This window comes from Halichoerus grypus, chromosome 4 (genome assembly GCF_964656455.1).
Source record: "Halichoerus grypus chromosome 4, mHalGry1.hap1.1, whole genome shotgun sequence".
Taxonomy (NCBI): domain Eukaryota; kingdom Metazoa; phylum Chordata; class Mammalia; order Carnivora; family Phocidae; genus Halichoerus; species Halichoerus grypus.
In genome coordinates this window covers 58,432,054-58,448,325 of record NC_135715.1, presented here as the reverse complement: position 1 = coordinate 58,448,325, position 16,272 = coordinate 58,432,054, and the positions used below count along the sequence as shown (strand labels likewise).

The 16,272-nt window shown below is 40.0% G+C and overlaps 1 protein-coding gene across 2 annotated transcripts in view; it reads right to left on the bottom strand.

The window, feature by feature from the left end:
• Nucleotides 1–7,777: 7,777 nt before the first annotated feature.
• The window catches only part of CDADC1 (cytidine and dCMP deaminase domain containing 1), a 48,639-nt gene continuing 40,144 nt past the window's right edge, over nt 7,778–16,272 (bottom strand). Inside the window, exons 9-10 of one of the 2 annotated variants that reach the window (XM_036104573.2) lie at nt 15,655–15,715; nt 7,778–13,509 (exon numbers count right to left, since the gene is read on the bottom strand). In XM_036104573.2, coding sequence (XP_035960466.1) covers nt 13,436–13,509; nt 15,655–15,715 — 135 coding nt within the window. In that variant the 3' untranslated portion in view covers nt 7,778–13,435. Of the gene's footprint in view, nt 13,510–15,654; nt 15,716–15,936; nt 16,117–16,272 lie in introns of those variants that run through there. The other variant, XR_013446968.1, reaches the window with a different exon arrangement.

Sequence of the window (16,272 nt, the reverse complement as noted above, 5' to 3'; positions counted from 1 at the left end):
CTTAGCCAAGAAAGGTGGAGCTTCCCTGCCCTGTATTCGTCTTAATGTATATCCATCAATTAGGGCATACTTTGGGCATCATTATAGTAGCATGAATGGTGGCCTTCCCCAGTATGTTTAAGATAAAATTTTAAACAAATTTTCAGAAACACACATGTGTGCAACAAAGCACGAGTGTTATCCAGAACCTTCTCTCGGATTTACCAACTAGAATTTGGGTTTTAGATTTGGACTATTGTCTTCCTAGGTGTCTGTCTGAGATTCTCTCTCCCTCTCCCTCTGCCCCTCCCCCCATGCACTCTCTCTCAAATAAATAAATCTTTATTTTTTTTAAGATTTTATTTATTTATTTCACAGAGAGAGACACAGCGAGAGAGGGAACACAAGCAGGGGGAGTGGGAGAGGGAGAAGCAGGCTTCCCGCTGAGCAGGGAGCCCGATGCGGGGCTCCATCCCAGGACCCTGGGACCATGACCTGAGCCCAAGACAGACGCTTAACGACTGAGCCACCCAGACGCCCCTGAAACAAATAAATCTTTAAAAAAATAAAGGTCTCTCAACTGCCAAAAAAAAAAAAAAATTTTAAAAAACCTTCAATTTTAAGATACTTAGTTCTGTTACCATTGCTGTAAAAGCTTGAGGGAGGTAAAAATTTCCATTCCAAGTAGTGGTCTTGGGGACAGAACTCTGCCCAGAGCCCGGGACGTGTGGCTCAAGTCTCAACTGACATCAACTTATGTGACCTGCTCAGTGCCTGGGGTGGACCGTTACTTTCAGGGCCCCAGTGAGCCACGCCTCCTGGTTCTCATGCCCTGTGCCGACCCCTCTCACGGGGACCCTGGGCCTGGCCGAGGCACTGGCATTGGCCGGCGAGCCCCGGGCAAGCCTGACGCGAGGGGAGGCTGGCAGAGCATGCGCACACGGGGCCTGTCCTCTGGGAGCATTCCCGTTCAGAGCCCTGGCCACCAAGTCGCGCGGCCCGACTGCCCTGCTGGAGAGACCACGCGGACAGATGCCTGCAAGCCCCCAGCCGTGTCAGCCATCTAAGCTGAGACGCCGAAGTCTGAATGAAGCTGCTCCAGCGTCCGCGTCCCAGTGTCCGGCTGTGCCTTGCTCACAGCCGACCCACCAGCTGTGCGCGGCCGCGAGTGACTTCAGCCAGGCCCGCGGGGAGCACAGCTGACCAGCTGTGTGTCGCCCAGACTCCTGGCCTACAGCAGACTTCTGCTTTTTGTAAAAGAAAACACTTCTTTCCACCTCATACCCCCACAAGCATCTGAGCTCTCCATAGATGACACTCGAGTGTGTAATTTCAGCAGACACAGGGTCCTTTAGTAAGGCCGCTTCAGAGTCAAAACGAACCAGGAATGGCAGAATTTCTTGTCAACAGAAACGCTTGTATCTGAGAAATAGTTCTTTGCATTTTTAATATTGTTCTTCTGTCCTTCTAGATGCTTCCCCAAATATTTCCTGGTTACGCATGTAGTATTTTCCAAAAACCTAAACCAATACCGGTTTCTGGATCCGTGACGTACACCTGAGGGTGCCCTCATAAGCCTAGTACCAGAAATCTGTAAGAAGTGGACAACGGGAGTGGTATGTGCCTGTTTTTGTCAGGACACTAGTGCTTCTAAATGGACCTTTCTTTCCTTTCTCTTCATGGGTATTTATGTCTGTCTCCCAACTAGACTCTAAGCTCCACGAGGGCAGGGTGTGTCTCTGGGTTTGCTCACCAGAGTGCCAGGCACACAGTAAGCTACCAGAAATACTTGTCAGTGGGATGATGAGTCACTGGGATGTTCGGATGGAGAGTCCAGAGAACTGCCACCGGTCATCATCACAGATGAAACCAGTTTGGCCAGAGGTGGTGGCATGCTACACAGGAGCCTCGCTGCTTATGAGCTTAACATTCTTGAGATTTCATGGCATTAGGTACCCACAGTATCTTTGTGTCTTCTGGTTTAGCTCTTGCTTTCTTTTTTTGAAACTCTGGAGATTGGCCCATCAGACCGTACAAGGTACTTCAAACTGCTCAAACCACGCCACTGTCTCCATTTATTAGGAAGAGCCAGCTCTGATTCCATGTTCTCTACAGGCAAACAGTCTCCTTACTCCACTTTGTGCCCTGGGGATACATCCCAAGCTGAGCATCTTTTTTTTAAAGATGTATTTATTTATTTGCGAGAGAGAGAGCGCATGAAAGCAGGGGGAGGGGCAGAGGGAGAGAGAGAATCCTGAAGCAGGCTCCCTGGCAAGCAGGGAGCCTGATGGGGGGCTCAATCCCAGGAACTCAAGACCATGACCCCAGCAAAACCAAAATTTGGCTGCCCAACTGACTGAGCCACCCAGGTGCCCCCTTCACCCCCAGGCTGAGCATCTTTAGGTGTGGGTGTCAGCATTGGGAGGGATCATAGCTTCTCCTGGTTCAACTTGGCCTGGACCCCAATTTCTGAATGTAGAAGCTCGCAGAAACACAATTGCCTTAACATCTAGAGTAGCTGGGAGCAAGGGGGAGAGTTATTCCAGAAAAGTCCTGGCTCATGTCCTTCTGAAAGACATGCGCTTTCCCTAACAAATTACTTTGTGCTATATCACCAAAGAGCTTCTGTACCAACATGGACTCCCCTTATTTCTTTCTCCTCCTCCAAAAGCTATATGGGTTTAGAAATAACATTTAGGAAAATGAGAAGCAATGCTCATGTATCTTAGTGTCCCTAATGATAGAATTCATGTTTATAACGAAAAGTGTTGGCACAGAAATAAAGCTGACCAAACTGAAAAGATCTGGCAGACGAAGGCAGGAGAGGTTTGCAGGAACAGTAACTTGCTGGGTTATAGTCATTCTTATAGAAATGACTCTACGTGGTAAATTAAAATTAAAAACAGCTACATATCAGTAGATATGTATACTTGCTAGTCTTTTGAGTTACTTCTACCACCACATAGGAAACTCAAGCTTGATGGTATCATTGTAAAAACAAACAACATTTCACTGCTTTTCCATTGTGCGTAATCATTACAAATCACTGAAATTCCATGAATTTGTTGCATACTGAAACTTCATTCGAATGTCTCAGAAACATTTTTTGAAATACTGTAGCACTCCCTTGCCAATATTTTCCTTTTCGTATTGTGAGTTGTCGTCTAAAGTGTTCATAAAGTAAAGGCTCAGGCTTCAGGGGAAGTTTGGTACCCAGGGTGGATGGTTGGGAGGTGCAGGGTGAGCCAGCCAGAGTCTGAATCGAATTGGAGCCTGAAGCCACCTAGAGGACCAATTCCAGCACAGATCAGAGTTCAACACTAGAACCAAAATGACAAATCAGAAATGACAAATGGAAATATGTCCAGATGCTACAGGGATGGCGAATAAGATTGGACTCTTTATCCCCAAAGGCTGCTTTTAGGAAATCTTTCTCAGGTACTCCTCATCTCCGTCAAGTCTTAAAACTAGCCCTTGGTGGAAGAACACACACTGCTCTAACACAATATCTTTGGGGTTCATCCCCAAGGAAAAGATGTAGAATGATGTTATGGGGTGGCTACTGGTACTAAATATATTAGTGAAAAATATTTAAAATGACTGTGGGAAAGGAATTTGATGCTTAAAGCCAAAAATGTTACAGAAAAGACAAAAATGGAGATGGGAACATATGAATTTACCTCTATTTTTCTTCACCAAAATCACTGAAATGAAAGTAAAGGATTTTTGTTTTATTTTAAACATAAGCTTGCAGGACAAAGAGAATGGAGGAATAAACAGCAACATTTTGGAAGCTGTGCCTGTGAAGGTGAGGCCCAGGAGCCTGCCGCTCTGCATGATGCTGTGCTCTCTGTTCTACACTGTTCCAGAATATCTGGTGCTGAGTAACCCTAGTTTATAGGGTTCCAACCCAAACCTCGAAACTCACTCTAGTAGTGTAACGAGGATCATGAAACAGTGCCTCCCAATTTCTAAGGGAAAATTATTCCCAATCTACAATTCTATACCTAACCAAACTATCAATTAAATGTGAAGGTAGAATAAAGAAAGACACTGGCAGATACCCACTCATGGTATCAAAACTGCTCCTCATCAACAGTCTTATCTGACAGTCATCCTGCTACCATGTACCCTCTCTCAGGAATCTTCTGAAAACTACGTCCCACTAAATAGAGAAAGACATGGGTTCCTAGAAACAGGGAATCTCCGGGGATAGTTGTGAAGGGTAGGTCCCAGAAGATGTACCTGTGCAGCATGTCTAGTGAGCAACTGGTCCAGACTGGAGGTGGACAGAGGCTCTAAGAGGGATTTCTTCAATAAGAAGAATTTTTTTAAGATACCCAATGTGCTTGAGTGTATTGAGAGAAGGTTACACAACTTCAGGACAAGTTTGGCTACAGATTAGTAGTAAAATAGAAAACAAGCCAAAAAAAAGGCATTTTTTATTTTTTAAAGAGAGAGAGAGTGTGCGAGTGGGGCGGGGAGGGGCAGAGGGAGAGGGAGAGAGAGAATCTTAAGCAGATTCCACACCCTGTGTGGAAGCCCAGTGCGGGTTATTGGGCTCCATCCCACAACCCTGAGATCATGATCTGAACCAAAATCAAGAGTCAGTTGCTTAACCGACTGAGCCACCTAGGTGCCCCAAAAGGCAATCTTTAAATTCAGAAAAATTCAATAAGGAAAGGAAAAGGAATCCTAGGGCACAACAGGACGAACTGTGACTAGCATTTACAGTCATAATAACAGCGAATACTGATGCAACCAAAACAAAAATGTAACAGTATCGAAGATGGAGAAAGGGAAGTGTGTGGAGAGGGGAGTGAGGAGAAAGAAAGCTCTTCCATAATGGAAATTCAAAAGACAATGCCTAAAACTGAAAAGTAATAAGGGACAACACAGGCATGTTACTGGGACATATAGAGATAAATGCAAAAGAATCAGTTAAAATACTTAAGCCTGGTTGCCTTTGTGGAGGGGTGATGTATAGGATAGGGGGAAGCTATTGTTTTGAAGTAAGGCTTTTAGAGCCATTTATCATTTAAAATTGTAGGTATAATTTTACTAAAAAATGACTAAATTGATAATAATGGGAGTCCTTGAATTTATTACTGTAAAATCAACCAACATGTCAAATGTGTGCTTACATTAGAAACAAAACTGAAAAAATCGGGGGGAAAAGTCCTGACACTGTTTGATTAGGCCCTTGAGGCATTCTTTTTTTTTTTTTTAAGATTTTATTTTTTCTTGACAGAGAGAGACAGCGAGAGACGGAACACAAGCAGGGAGGAGTGGGAGAGGGAGAAGGAGGCTTCCCACAGAGCAGGGAGCCGATGTGGGGCTTGATCCCAGGACCCTGAGATCCTGACCCAGGCCGAAAGGAGACGCTTAACAACTGAGCCACCCAGGTGCCCCAGCCCTTGAGACATTCTTAACTAGTATTTAAGAAATCACTTCACTTTCCAGACTCTCCTATTTCCAGATTTGGAGAGAGTGTGCTACATAGATGAGATCTGAGTTCCTTTGAAATTTGAGTCTATTTAAATGCAGTTCATTGAACACAGTAAATACATTTATGGACCAGCTTCTACATATTTTAATGTAAAATATTCCATTTTAAATGGGCCTCATTTTCAACAGGTACTTACTAATGGGGCTTGTTTTACTCGGGGACAGGATATTCAAAAGATCAGCCTAAATGATAGAAAAGTTCCGTACAGTATTGAATAGATCCAGCTATGACCAAATCCCATCCTACAAGTGAACTTTTGATTGACTGATGACTAGCCCAGCTAGGTGTAACTCTGTAGATATTCCATTACCTTTTGGATAACAGGTGGAAAAAATTATTGCAGGTTGAAGGTTTACAAAATGGTCTGGCTGATTCATATGGATCAGTAATCTGAAGAACGAACGAACAAAACCAAGCAGAAGCTATAGGTTATAATATTTTCCCCTCTAAATTAAAACTGGAGAAGTAAGATTGCAAACTGCTTTTGATTTATTCACCCTACAGCTAAGTTCTTTAAAAGATCTGAAGATGATACAGGGGTATTTGTCATCTTTAAATTTGGTACCTGGTCATAAAAATGGCCTCAGGTGTCAAGGTTATACTAGATGAAATGGTCCTTCCATCTGATACAGTAAGACACGTGTAGTGAAATACACACTTTCACTTACTTGATGGTTTATGTCAGTGGTTTGCAGCTGGGGGTGACTTTATCCCCTAAGGAACACCTTTGATTGTCTTCTGGATGGGGAGTTGTTACTGACATCTAGTGGGTGGAGACCAGGGCTACAGCTAAATGTTCTACAATGCAGGGGACAAGCCCTCACAGCAAAGAATCACCTGGCTCAAAATGCTAATAGCACCAAGGTTTGGGAAACCCTTGTCCACGCTAATTTTCTGGTGTTCAAAAAATGAAAGACAAAAATCTAGCAAATCTAGTGCCACCATTCTAAAATATTAGTAAAGGGTTTTCTGGTGCATCGTTCAGGTAGAATTTTGAATATAACGCCCAGCTTTAAACTTGTGCTTAGAGGTAACGTACAAGGCCAACTCTGGAAAATAAAGATTATGCATTCAGTCTGCTGCTGAATAGATTCCTTAAACTTCTCAAAATTTAATGTTATGATTTTTTTTTTTTAAAGATTTTTTATTTATTTATTTGAGAGAGAATGAGAGACAGAGAGCACGAGAGGGAAGAGGGTCAGAGGGAGAAGCAGACCCCCTGCTGAGCAGGGAGCCCGATGTGGGACTCGATCCCGGGACTCCAGGATCACGACCTGAGCTGAAGGCAGTCGCTTAACCAACTGAGCCACCCAGGCGCCCAATGTTATGATTTTTTTTTTTTTTTTAAAGATTTTATTTATTTATTTGACAGAGAGAGAGAGTGAGTGCAGGAACACAAGCAGGGGGAGTGGGAGAGGGAGAGGGAGAAGCAGGCTTCCCGCCGAGCAGGGAGCCCGATGCGGGGCTCGATCCCAGGATCCTGGGATCACGACCCAAGCCGAAGGCAGACGCTTAACGACTGAGCCACCCAGGCGCCCCTAATGTTATGATTTTTGACAGTGAAAACTTAATTTCTTCTATTTTAAAAAGTGTCCAAAGCAAATTACACTGCTCCCATTGCGGGTGGAGAAACTCGCACAGCGTTTGGCATGTAGGTGCTCAGGAGATGAATAAATGGTATACATCTACATGTTGGCCTGAGATAACAGAGGCCTAAGTTCCAGAGTCAGAAAGTTGTAAGGTGGCCTGAGCTGCAACTAGGAGTCCCTTCTTAGGGTGGAGGAGGAGGCAGCCATCCATAATCCAAGTTAGGACACTCCCTTCACTGTGTTAGCACAACGGCCACAGTATAACTGGTAGACCAGTCTGCTCAACTATAAAGAAGTTAGAAAACCCACAAAGATTCGGGCCCAATAAGCCTTCTCTGCAAACCAGAACTAGGTTACCCAGGTTAGTGCCCCTAGTTACCTTTTCCCAATAGGAAAAGTATCACAGGCTAAGGAGAATGAAGAAATTTGACAAAGGATAATAAAGTAAATGAAACAGGCTGGCTCTAAGTCTTTCTTAGAAGCAGGCATAATCATAGCTCTCTGGGTAATGGTCCTGGGAGGCTCTCTGGTTGGCCTTTAAAACAGTGCTGCTCTGGCAGGAAGCATGAATATTCTTTCAGGAACCCACGATGTGCCCTTGAAAGCAAATGTAGAAAAGATGTGTAAGGAAAGAAAAATTCTCCCTTCTTCCCTTCTAGGTTCTTTGGCTGGCCTAAGGATTAAACTGACTTAAGACAAATTAAGAGGAGAAAAACAAATTTAATTCTGTACAAACAGGAGTGCATAGAAATATGAGACTCAAAGAAGTGACCAAGCAGGCAGCTTTTATACCTTTTGAAAAACAAAGAAACAATCACTTGTGAAGAACTGACAAAGGGGCTTGGGGTTGGGGTAGCAAATTAATGAAGAAGTGACAAAGCGGTGTATATAGCCTTCTCAGGCCTGAGTTCCCCTTTTGGGTGATGAGGGTCCTTTTACCCTCTGGGTGCAGGGAGGGGCCCCTTCACATAGGGAATTTATTTCAGGGGGACCAAGGAGTGTCCTTCTTGTAATGGCTATTTCTTAAATAATTTTAATTCAACATAATCCATATGCCAAAGTGGCATATTTTGCTCCCCTTCAGACCCACCTTTGAAACTGCAAGAAGATCATAATGCAGAAGCTAAGTTGGTAGATTCTTTTACGATTTCATTGAATTAATCTCTAAGTCTTGAAAATAGCTCAGTTCAGTTAAACAGTTGTGTCTCGTTTTAGGAGGTGTTGATGTAACTAGCCTCCCCACATTAGGCCTACACTGTGCGAGAAATTAGGTGTTGAATAAGGCATTTCTATGGAAACAAACAAACAAACAAAAAACCCCAAAGGTTAATGATTAGAACAAATTATAAACCAGCTTCTGAGCGCAGGGGCAGCCAGTCAAGAAAATTTCTAGAAGTTAGGGTCAAAGCATCTTTTGCAATTGGAATGTCTCTGATAACATCACCAGGTATTCAGGTGAACTTTCGGAGCGGCGCACACCGCAGCAGGCATGAAGACTGCCGAAACATGAGTTATTGTGGCCATTTCTCTGAAGTTTATATCAAGCTGGTCACCTTCAGTTTGCCAGGCTTTGGGGAAAGGGCAGTTTTTGTTTTTCACGATTCTAAGTCAAAAGTGGGAGAAAATTGGAAAGGTTCGTTTTGACAGCTATAGCCAAATATCGGAGGAAACTAGAATTCAGGATCCAGTGGATATTTCCATCTTACAAGTGGAAAACAAAACCTCAAACTAATTAACAGCACTAGAATCTGATATTTCTACAGTGTATTACTGAAACATAATTTTTCTGTCTATCAAAGATAATCATGGTAAGACTAATTTGTTTGCAAATTAAATCTAATTTCAATACATTTGGCCCATTTACGTAAGTATAGCAAGAATAACAATTTTAATGAGATAGGCTCTTCTAAATCTGCTTTGCTGAAATTTTTCATAAGGAATCTCAGATGGAACTCTTAAAAGCTTCTCAAAGCTAGGAAGCCAAGCCAAGGACTTGCCATCAGACTTCACCTGCAATACCTATAAATCTGGGTGAATTCCTCTCTTCTCAAGGTCCCCAAAATATCCTGAGGTTCCTGAGTCTGCCAGGAAGTAACCTTCCTCACTCACCTAGTAAGGGTGCTAGGAACCCTGTAAGCAAGGTACTAGAACTCCTTTTCCAAAGGGCTTTGTTGTTTATTGGCTCCATAAAGTCAACCTTAGTTTCTTAAACTTGTGTGGTCATATCTGAGTCTATGTATAGCTCTCATATATGACATTCCAGTCAAAGCCTCAGTAATGTAACCAATGTTTCCACTCATGCTCATTATAAGAATAGATTCTTATTGAACTTATGCAAATAACGGTATTTCCATAAAAATAAGAATACTCACTAACAGTTTTTAAATTATGGAGGCATGAGGTAGGGAGAAAAAGTAATTGTTTCAATTTTGCTTATAAAGGAATAATTAAACAAATTGCTGTAAATCATAGATAACTTAAGAGAAAAGAGAAGTTTTCCTGAAATCTGGAAAAACCAAACATTAAAAAAAAACAACAGCAATGTCCAAACAAAAAAGTCATAAATTATGATCATCTTCCTCAGTTGATTCAGTCCCACGTAATTAATATTTGTTCTGTTTGAATCCAGTTTTTTTGTTAGTTCTGGAAATTCTTACCCAGATCAGCTGGATGCTGTTAAAGTTATTAGAAACCTGTATCCTACAGTACTTGTTAGAGTCCATTCATGAATTCCCTTGAAGATGAAGCACTTTTGCAGGAAAACTTTTACAAAAGCATCCAAGTGAAACAATAACCGTCTGTAAATGATAAAAGACTTAAAAATGGCCATAAAGATCTGATAGAGTTCATTACAATGCAATTGACAAGAAAATCGGATTATACCTGGGACATACAACATTTTAAGATAATAACTAGGATTACAGTGATAACATTATCCTGGACATCTGATTTCTAGGAATTTCATATAATTTCTGGAACACTTGGATACCTGTACAAACACAACATAAAGAAAGCTTGATATTTCTTATTTGACAACACTTCCCATGTAATTTAGCGTATCACATAAACCAATTCATTTAGGATCTCTTTTTTATAAAGAAAGAAAACAAATCTTTTGAGATGTTTCAGGGACCCTCTGGAAAATTCCAACTTACTTTCTTGGTCAAAAAAGTTTATTTAGAAATTGATTTTGAAAAGTTTGTCAAAAATATCAAAAGGTTGGGACATTTGACTAAATAGGATCACAGATAATTTGAAATAATAATTATCTATTTAACCAAGTGACAAAAGATTTTAAAGGCAAATACAAAAGGTTACATCGTTTTAAGAAAAATTCAGCTCTTAATGTTAAGACTCAGTTAAGTAATCAAAGATCTGATAAAAACAACATGAAGCACAGGAAATTACTTTAGTAAAACATAACATCTTTGCTTTCCAGGCAGATTACTTAAAAGGTAAAGAAAACCATTCATAATATCTTATCAAGAGCAGACTAATAGTCCAAGAAAACTTTGTCCTTTTAGCAAATGAAAGAAAATTACATTAGCAGGCTATTAAAACAAAAAAGCAAGTTTATTATTTTTAAAAACTCTTATAACAATTCAATTTTTAGCCAACGTGACTACAAAAGGTAAAATTTTCTTTCTTTCTTCTTTCTCTCTCTCTCTTTTCTTTCTTTCTCAAAAATTTTTTCCTTCCTTCCTTCCTTCCTTTCCTCCCTCCCTTCTCTCCTTCCTTCCCTCCCTCCCTTCTTTCCTTCCCTCCCTCCCTCCCTCCCTTCCTTCCTTCCTTCCTTCCTTTCCTTCCTCTCTGTCTCTTTTTCTTTTCCCAAACTTCTATGTCCTTAGTTTGTCCTTTATTTTTCTCTTTTCCATTCTGTAATGACCATTCTGAAATAACCAGCTTTACTTTAGGACAAAATTTATTCTTTTCCCTTAGCTAAAATACATCTCCATACCTCATACCTTTTCTTAGCTAAAAACACATCCTAGTTTCCTTGCAATACAGAGTTGTTCTTATTATTTCTAGTAGCTTTAATTTACATATATTAGAAGCTTCCTATAGCTGCATTCACAGGGTGGTTCTCAACTTCCAAGGTTATCACAAGCACCTGGAGAGCTGTGAAACGGATTGCTGGGCCCCACGCCCAGTTTCTGATTCAACAGGTCTCAATGGACCTTAAGAATTTGCATCTCTAACAAGTCCCCAGGTGATGCTAATGTTGCTGGTCCAGGGGCCCCACTCTGAGAATCAGTCTCTATTACTTGGTTACATGCTTCTCTCTTCTACTGACTGTGAGCTTCTTCTTACACATCTCATCTCCAGGGTCTAGAATGTGTCCAGCAGTCATTTAATCAATCAACAAATACTTATTGAATGCCTATTATGTGCCAGGCACTATCATAGGCACTGGATTTACAGCTTAAAAAATTCATATATTTATATATATATATATATAAAATTTATACACATATAATTTATATGTATATAATATATGTATATACATATGAATGTGTGCATGTGTATATATATATGTATGTGTGTGTGTGTGTGTGTGTATTCCTGCCCTCATAGAGCTTTCTTCTGGTACTACACAGGAATTTCTCAATAAATGTTGAAAACTGATCAGTTGTAAAGAAGGAAATATGGCATTATCATGAAAATTTTCATAGTGCTTGGAAATATCAATTTTCCCATTTCCCAATCCTAGTTTTCCTCATTTTATGTTTCCCCCTTCTGATATCCCCCTCAACATCCAACACATAAATCCATAAACCTGACATTATACCAGGCTGTGGGGTCTTAAGAAATATTTGCTGATTGATTTATAAAATATTTGATGTGGATGACATATCAGTTAAAAAAACAATTCTAACATGAATTTAAGCTTGTATAAATTATATATGGAAGCAACTGGGAGGATGTAAGCAAATCTCAGTATTTTCATATTGATAAATATTTTAGAATACTTAACTACTAGTTTTCGAATTAGCCTTAGTTATCTCTAAGGATATCTTTCCTCCCCTCTCAATATTTATGGCAGTTCTCGACTGCCTGGTATGAGGACTTTGAACTCCCAGTGGACCTAAGTGGGCTGCTGTACAAACAGGGACATCAGCCAACATTTGGATTGTCCTGTGAACAATTCTGAGAAACTGGTAGGAGGCCTTGTGAGGCCATGTGGTGCTGTGGAAGGGCTGGGAATAACAGCAGAGGCAAATCTGATTATCTCTACATCGTCAAGGCAGGTGCTCCGCAGGATGTCCCACCCAGGCCTGCGGGCCATGGGCTATGCACTCCCTCCCTAACTCCAGGAAAGTGCAAAGCACGTGCCTTCATCTTTGGACTAATTCTCTGAAAGTTTCTCAGGAAATAAAAATGAGAGGTCTCACAAATAGCAATTGGGAATGTAAAGGAATTGATCATAATGTTTACTTGAGATTTTCAGTATTCTTAAGGTTTACGAATATTTTTAAAGATCTTCCAAGCCATGAGACACTCTGTTAACTGTATGAAGGGAAAAATGGGCAGCATTTATAAATGGAATTTGACAAAGGGTAGTTTCAATATTCTAGACTAAAATATTTCCTCACCGTTAACATCATAAGCAAATTTGGTGTTGTTAGTGATTTCAAGAGTCAGTGATATCAAATAGCAGTACTGCCTCAGAATAATATTCTCTTTCTACTCCTACCCCAAATCAGTGATTTAACACCCTAGTCCAACAAATCACTGTTATTTCTATATATCGAAAGATTTTTTAACAAATTAATAACGCTGTTAGGAATATACTTTTATAATGGGGATCAGGTATGCCACCTTCATTTTTTATGATTCAATCCTAATTAAATTCTGATTATTAAAAAGCTTTAGATGTAAATGTGAGCTTTTGGTGAGCTATACACTGACTGAAAAATGGCCAGGTTATCATTTATTTCCCTGGAGCAGTTTACTAATTATCACTTTCATAATCTGAAGGAATTAATATTTTTTAAAAGGTGTATAAGTTTCTGCTGAGATGTGACCTCCAGTGAACCAGCCCCTTTCAAAAAACTGGCTAATATAAAGATAAGACAGGGAGAAATTAACCTCTACAGGTGATTAAATTTGTCTCATTAAATCATTGCTACCTCATTTAAGGTAATAAAAGAACACACCACCCTATTCTGGAAAACACACGAATCTAAACTAAAAATATTCTCATTAACGTCATCCATATGGTAGTAATAACTTATCTTCCTTACAATTTTTCTCAGTTATTCACAAAATCCACCCTTATTTTCTGAGTTAACAAGGATGAATTTTAAAATGTGCAATGCAAATTCTCGAGGCCTCACTCCAGTTTAGACAGGACTTCTTAGTGGTTTCCAAGACACAGCTTTTTGTTTTGGTGCTGTTCTTCACCCGAAGGTAAGGGTCTCAACACACCATCTAGTGTTCAAGAATAACTTAATATTAGGAAAACTTCACTTCAAACACACAGGTATTAAAGTCATAGCGGTTGTAAGATCAAAATAATGCTTAAGTTAAAAAGGAACATTCATTTTATTTTATCTTCAAATTCTCAACTGTTGAAGAACAGATTCTAGATAACCCACCCAGGCAGTGCAGTGTCTGCCCTATTAAAAAGTGGATTCATGGGGCGCCTGGGTGGCTCAGTCGTTAAGCGTCTGCCTTCGGCTCAGGTCATGATCCCAGGGTCCTGGGATCGAGTCCCACATCGGGCTCCCTGCTTGGCGGGAAGCCTGCTTCTCCCTCTCCCACTCCCCCTGCTTGTGTTCCTGCTCTCGCTATCTCTCTCTCTGTCAAATAAATAAATAAAATCTTTAAAAAAAAAAAAAAAAAGTGGATTCACTCAACTCTGTAATCTATACTTTAAAAGGGCAAATTAATGATATATGAATTCTATTGCAACAAAGTTGTTACAAAATTGAAAGAGATAGGAAGATTTTTTGTTGATATAAAACATTTGTTCAAAAATATATACAAAACATGACCTTGCAGTTCAGTGAACAGTCACAAAGCAAACCTACATGTGACCATCACCCAGGCCAATAATGAAAACATCGCCAGCAAAGCAGAAGCCTTCCTCTTGCCCTCTCCCTATCACAACTTCTCCTTCCAATCTCAGGACTGCTAAAGACAGCATGTCTTCCTTTCCTTAGTGATCTAGGAACAATAAGCCCTGGATACGCATCCTTTATTGATTGTAAGTGGCAAATATCTCCTATTCTACGGCTCGCCTTTGTACTCTTTCAATGGTATCTTTTGATGACCAGATGTTCTTAATTTTAACATAGATAAATTAATTCATCCCTGTATGGTTAGTGCTCATTGTGTCCTTTCCCTGGGAGCAGGGAATTATTAACTGACCCCCTCAAACACTGTTACTGAAAGCACATTCTTTAATCAGATCCATATATATTTTTCTTTCTATTTTTTCACTTTTTTTCCCTGATTAATTTTTTCAAAAGATGGAGTAGGTAGGTATTTATTTTTTTTCCAGATGGCATATAAAAAAACATACTACTTGAATAAATAAAGCTAAATTCAGAACACAAAAAATCAAGGTATCTATATGGAAACTATAGAATAGAAATTATTTTCGTAAAGACCTCTTCATTTCCTGATTTTTCAGGGTAATCAAATCATTGTTATTATCAAAAACTTTTTACTTATTATACTAAACTTCACAGCTCATATTTAAATATAATACTGTGGGGGTGTCTGGAGGGCACAGTTGGTTGAGCCACAGGTTTCTGCTCAAGTCGTGATCACAGGGTCATGAGACTGAGCCCCGTGCAGGGCTCTGCACTCAGCACAGAGTCTGCTTAAGACTCTCTCCCCCAGCCCCTCTGCCCCTCCCTCCCCCCCTCCTCTCTTCCCCCCCCCCCAGCCCTCTCCCTCCGGCCCGCCTCTGTGCTCTCTCTCAAATAAATAAATAAATCTTTAAAGATGATACTTTATAGCAATAACTAATGTTCAAAATTATATACCTAAGGAATTGCAAGATCTCCCCAAGATGACATTACATTAAAAATATCTGTTAATATGCAAACAATAAAGCGCTGAAGACTAGTAATTCATTTATGGTGGCTGTGATGACTTTAGTTAGATTATTCAAATAACCCGAGGATTTCCATTCTCTGACCCTACAAATCTCTACAAATGTGCCTTTACACAAATTAAACATCCTCTAATTTGGCCCTATAGCCATCTGTATTAATTATACACATTTTTCCTTTCTAACTGTCCAACAAGTTTTAGTTTGGTATAGAAGAGCATTGTTGTTTACTGTTTCATATACATTTAATTTATATATTCAATGTGTACATGATCATTTGTATTAAACTGCAGATTCTATAGGACTGATTATAAACCAGCACTTTCCATCGAACCTAGCATATAGTAGATACACAAATGTTTGTGAACAAATTGAATGGCAAAAATCTCACCTGCAAAAAGAACATGTTTATCTATGACCACAACAATTTCTAACACCTGATCACTAAAACTCGCTATGTATCCTTTCTTCTCAACAAAGTTAAGCTTAATAAAAGACTTTTAAATACTTACTCTCTTTGCTTTCAGGCTCATTTTGTTCACGAACACAAGTTCCTGATGGATTCAGCTGCCACTGTAAAAGGGCACAAACCTTTTATATGTATGTTTAAGAAGGATTTAATAAATAGCATCTTAGCACCCTGCTGTCAAATATTAAAACTTTTTTTTTTACATGTAAGAATAAAGAGTTAGCATGTTCATACCAACCAAGCCCTAATAATGACCCTGAATGATATGACTTCTGGGATCAGAATCAATATTCTCAGAGAAGGAAGGAACTTTAAAATCCTTTACCTTCATTTTAGAAGTATGGACGTGGAAGACCAGCGAAGTGTAGTGACTTGCCCAGGGTTACACTCTGAGAGCAGCAATAGAATTAAAACCTGAGTCAGCCTGGGCTCAACACTATAGAATTTCCACCATTCCACATTCCATCTCCAGGTCCTACAGCATCTTATGATAGCTACAGAAGGCCTAGATATTAAAGAATGAAAATATGACCCAGATTATCTTGCCTTTTAATATAGTCATATCACACCATAGATCATATCATATCTCCTCTGATTTCAGTTTTCCACCTCGACCATTCAGAAGGAAATAGGGAAGCTTGAGGGTTCTCAGAGAGTACCG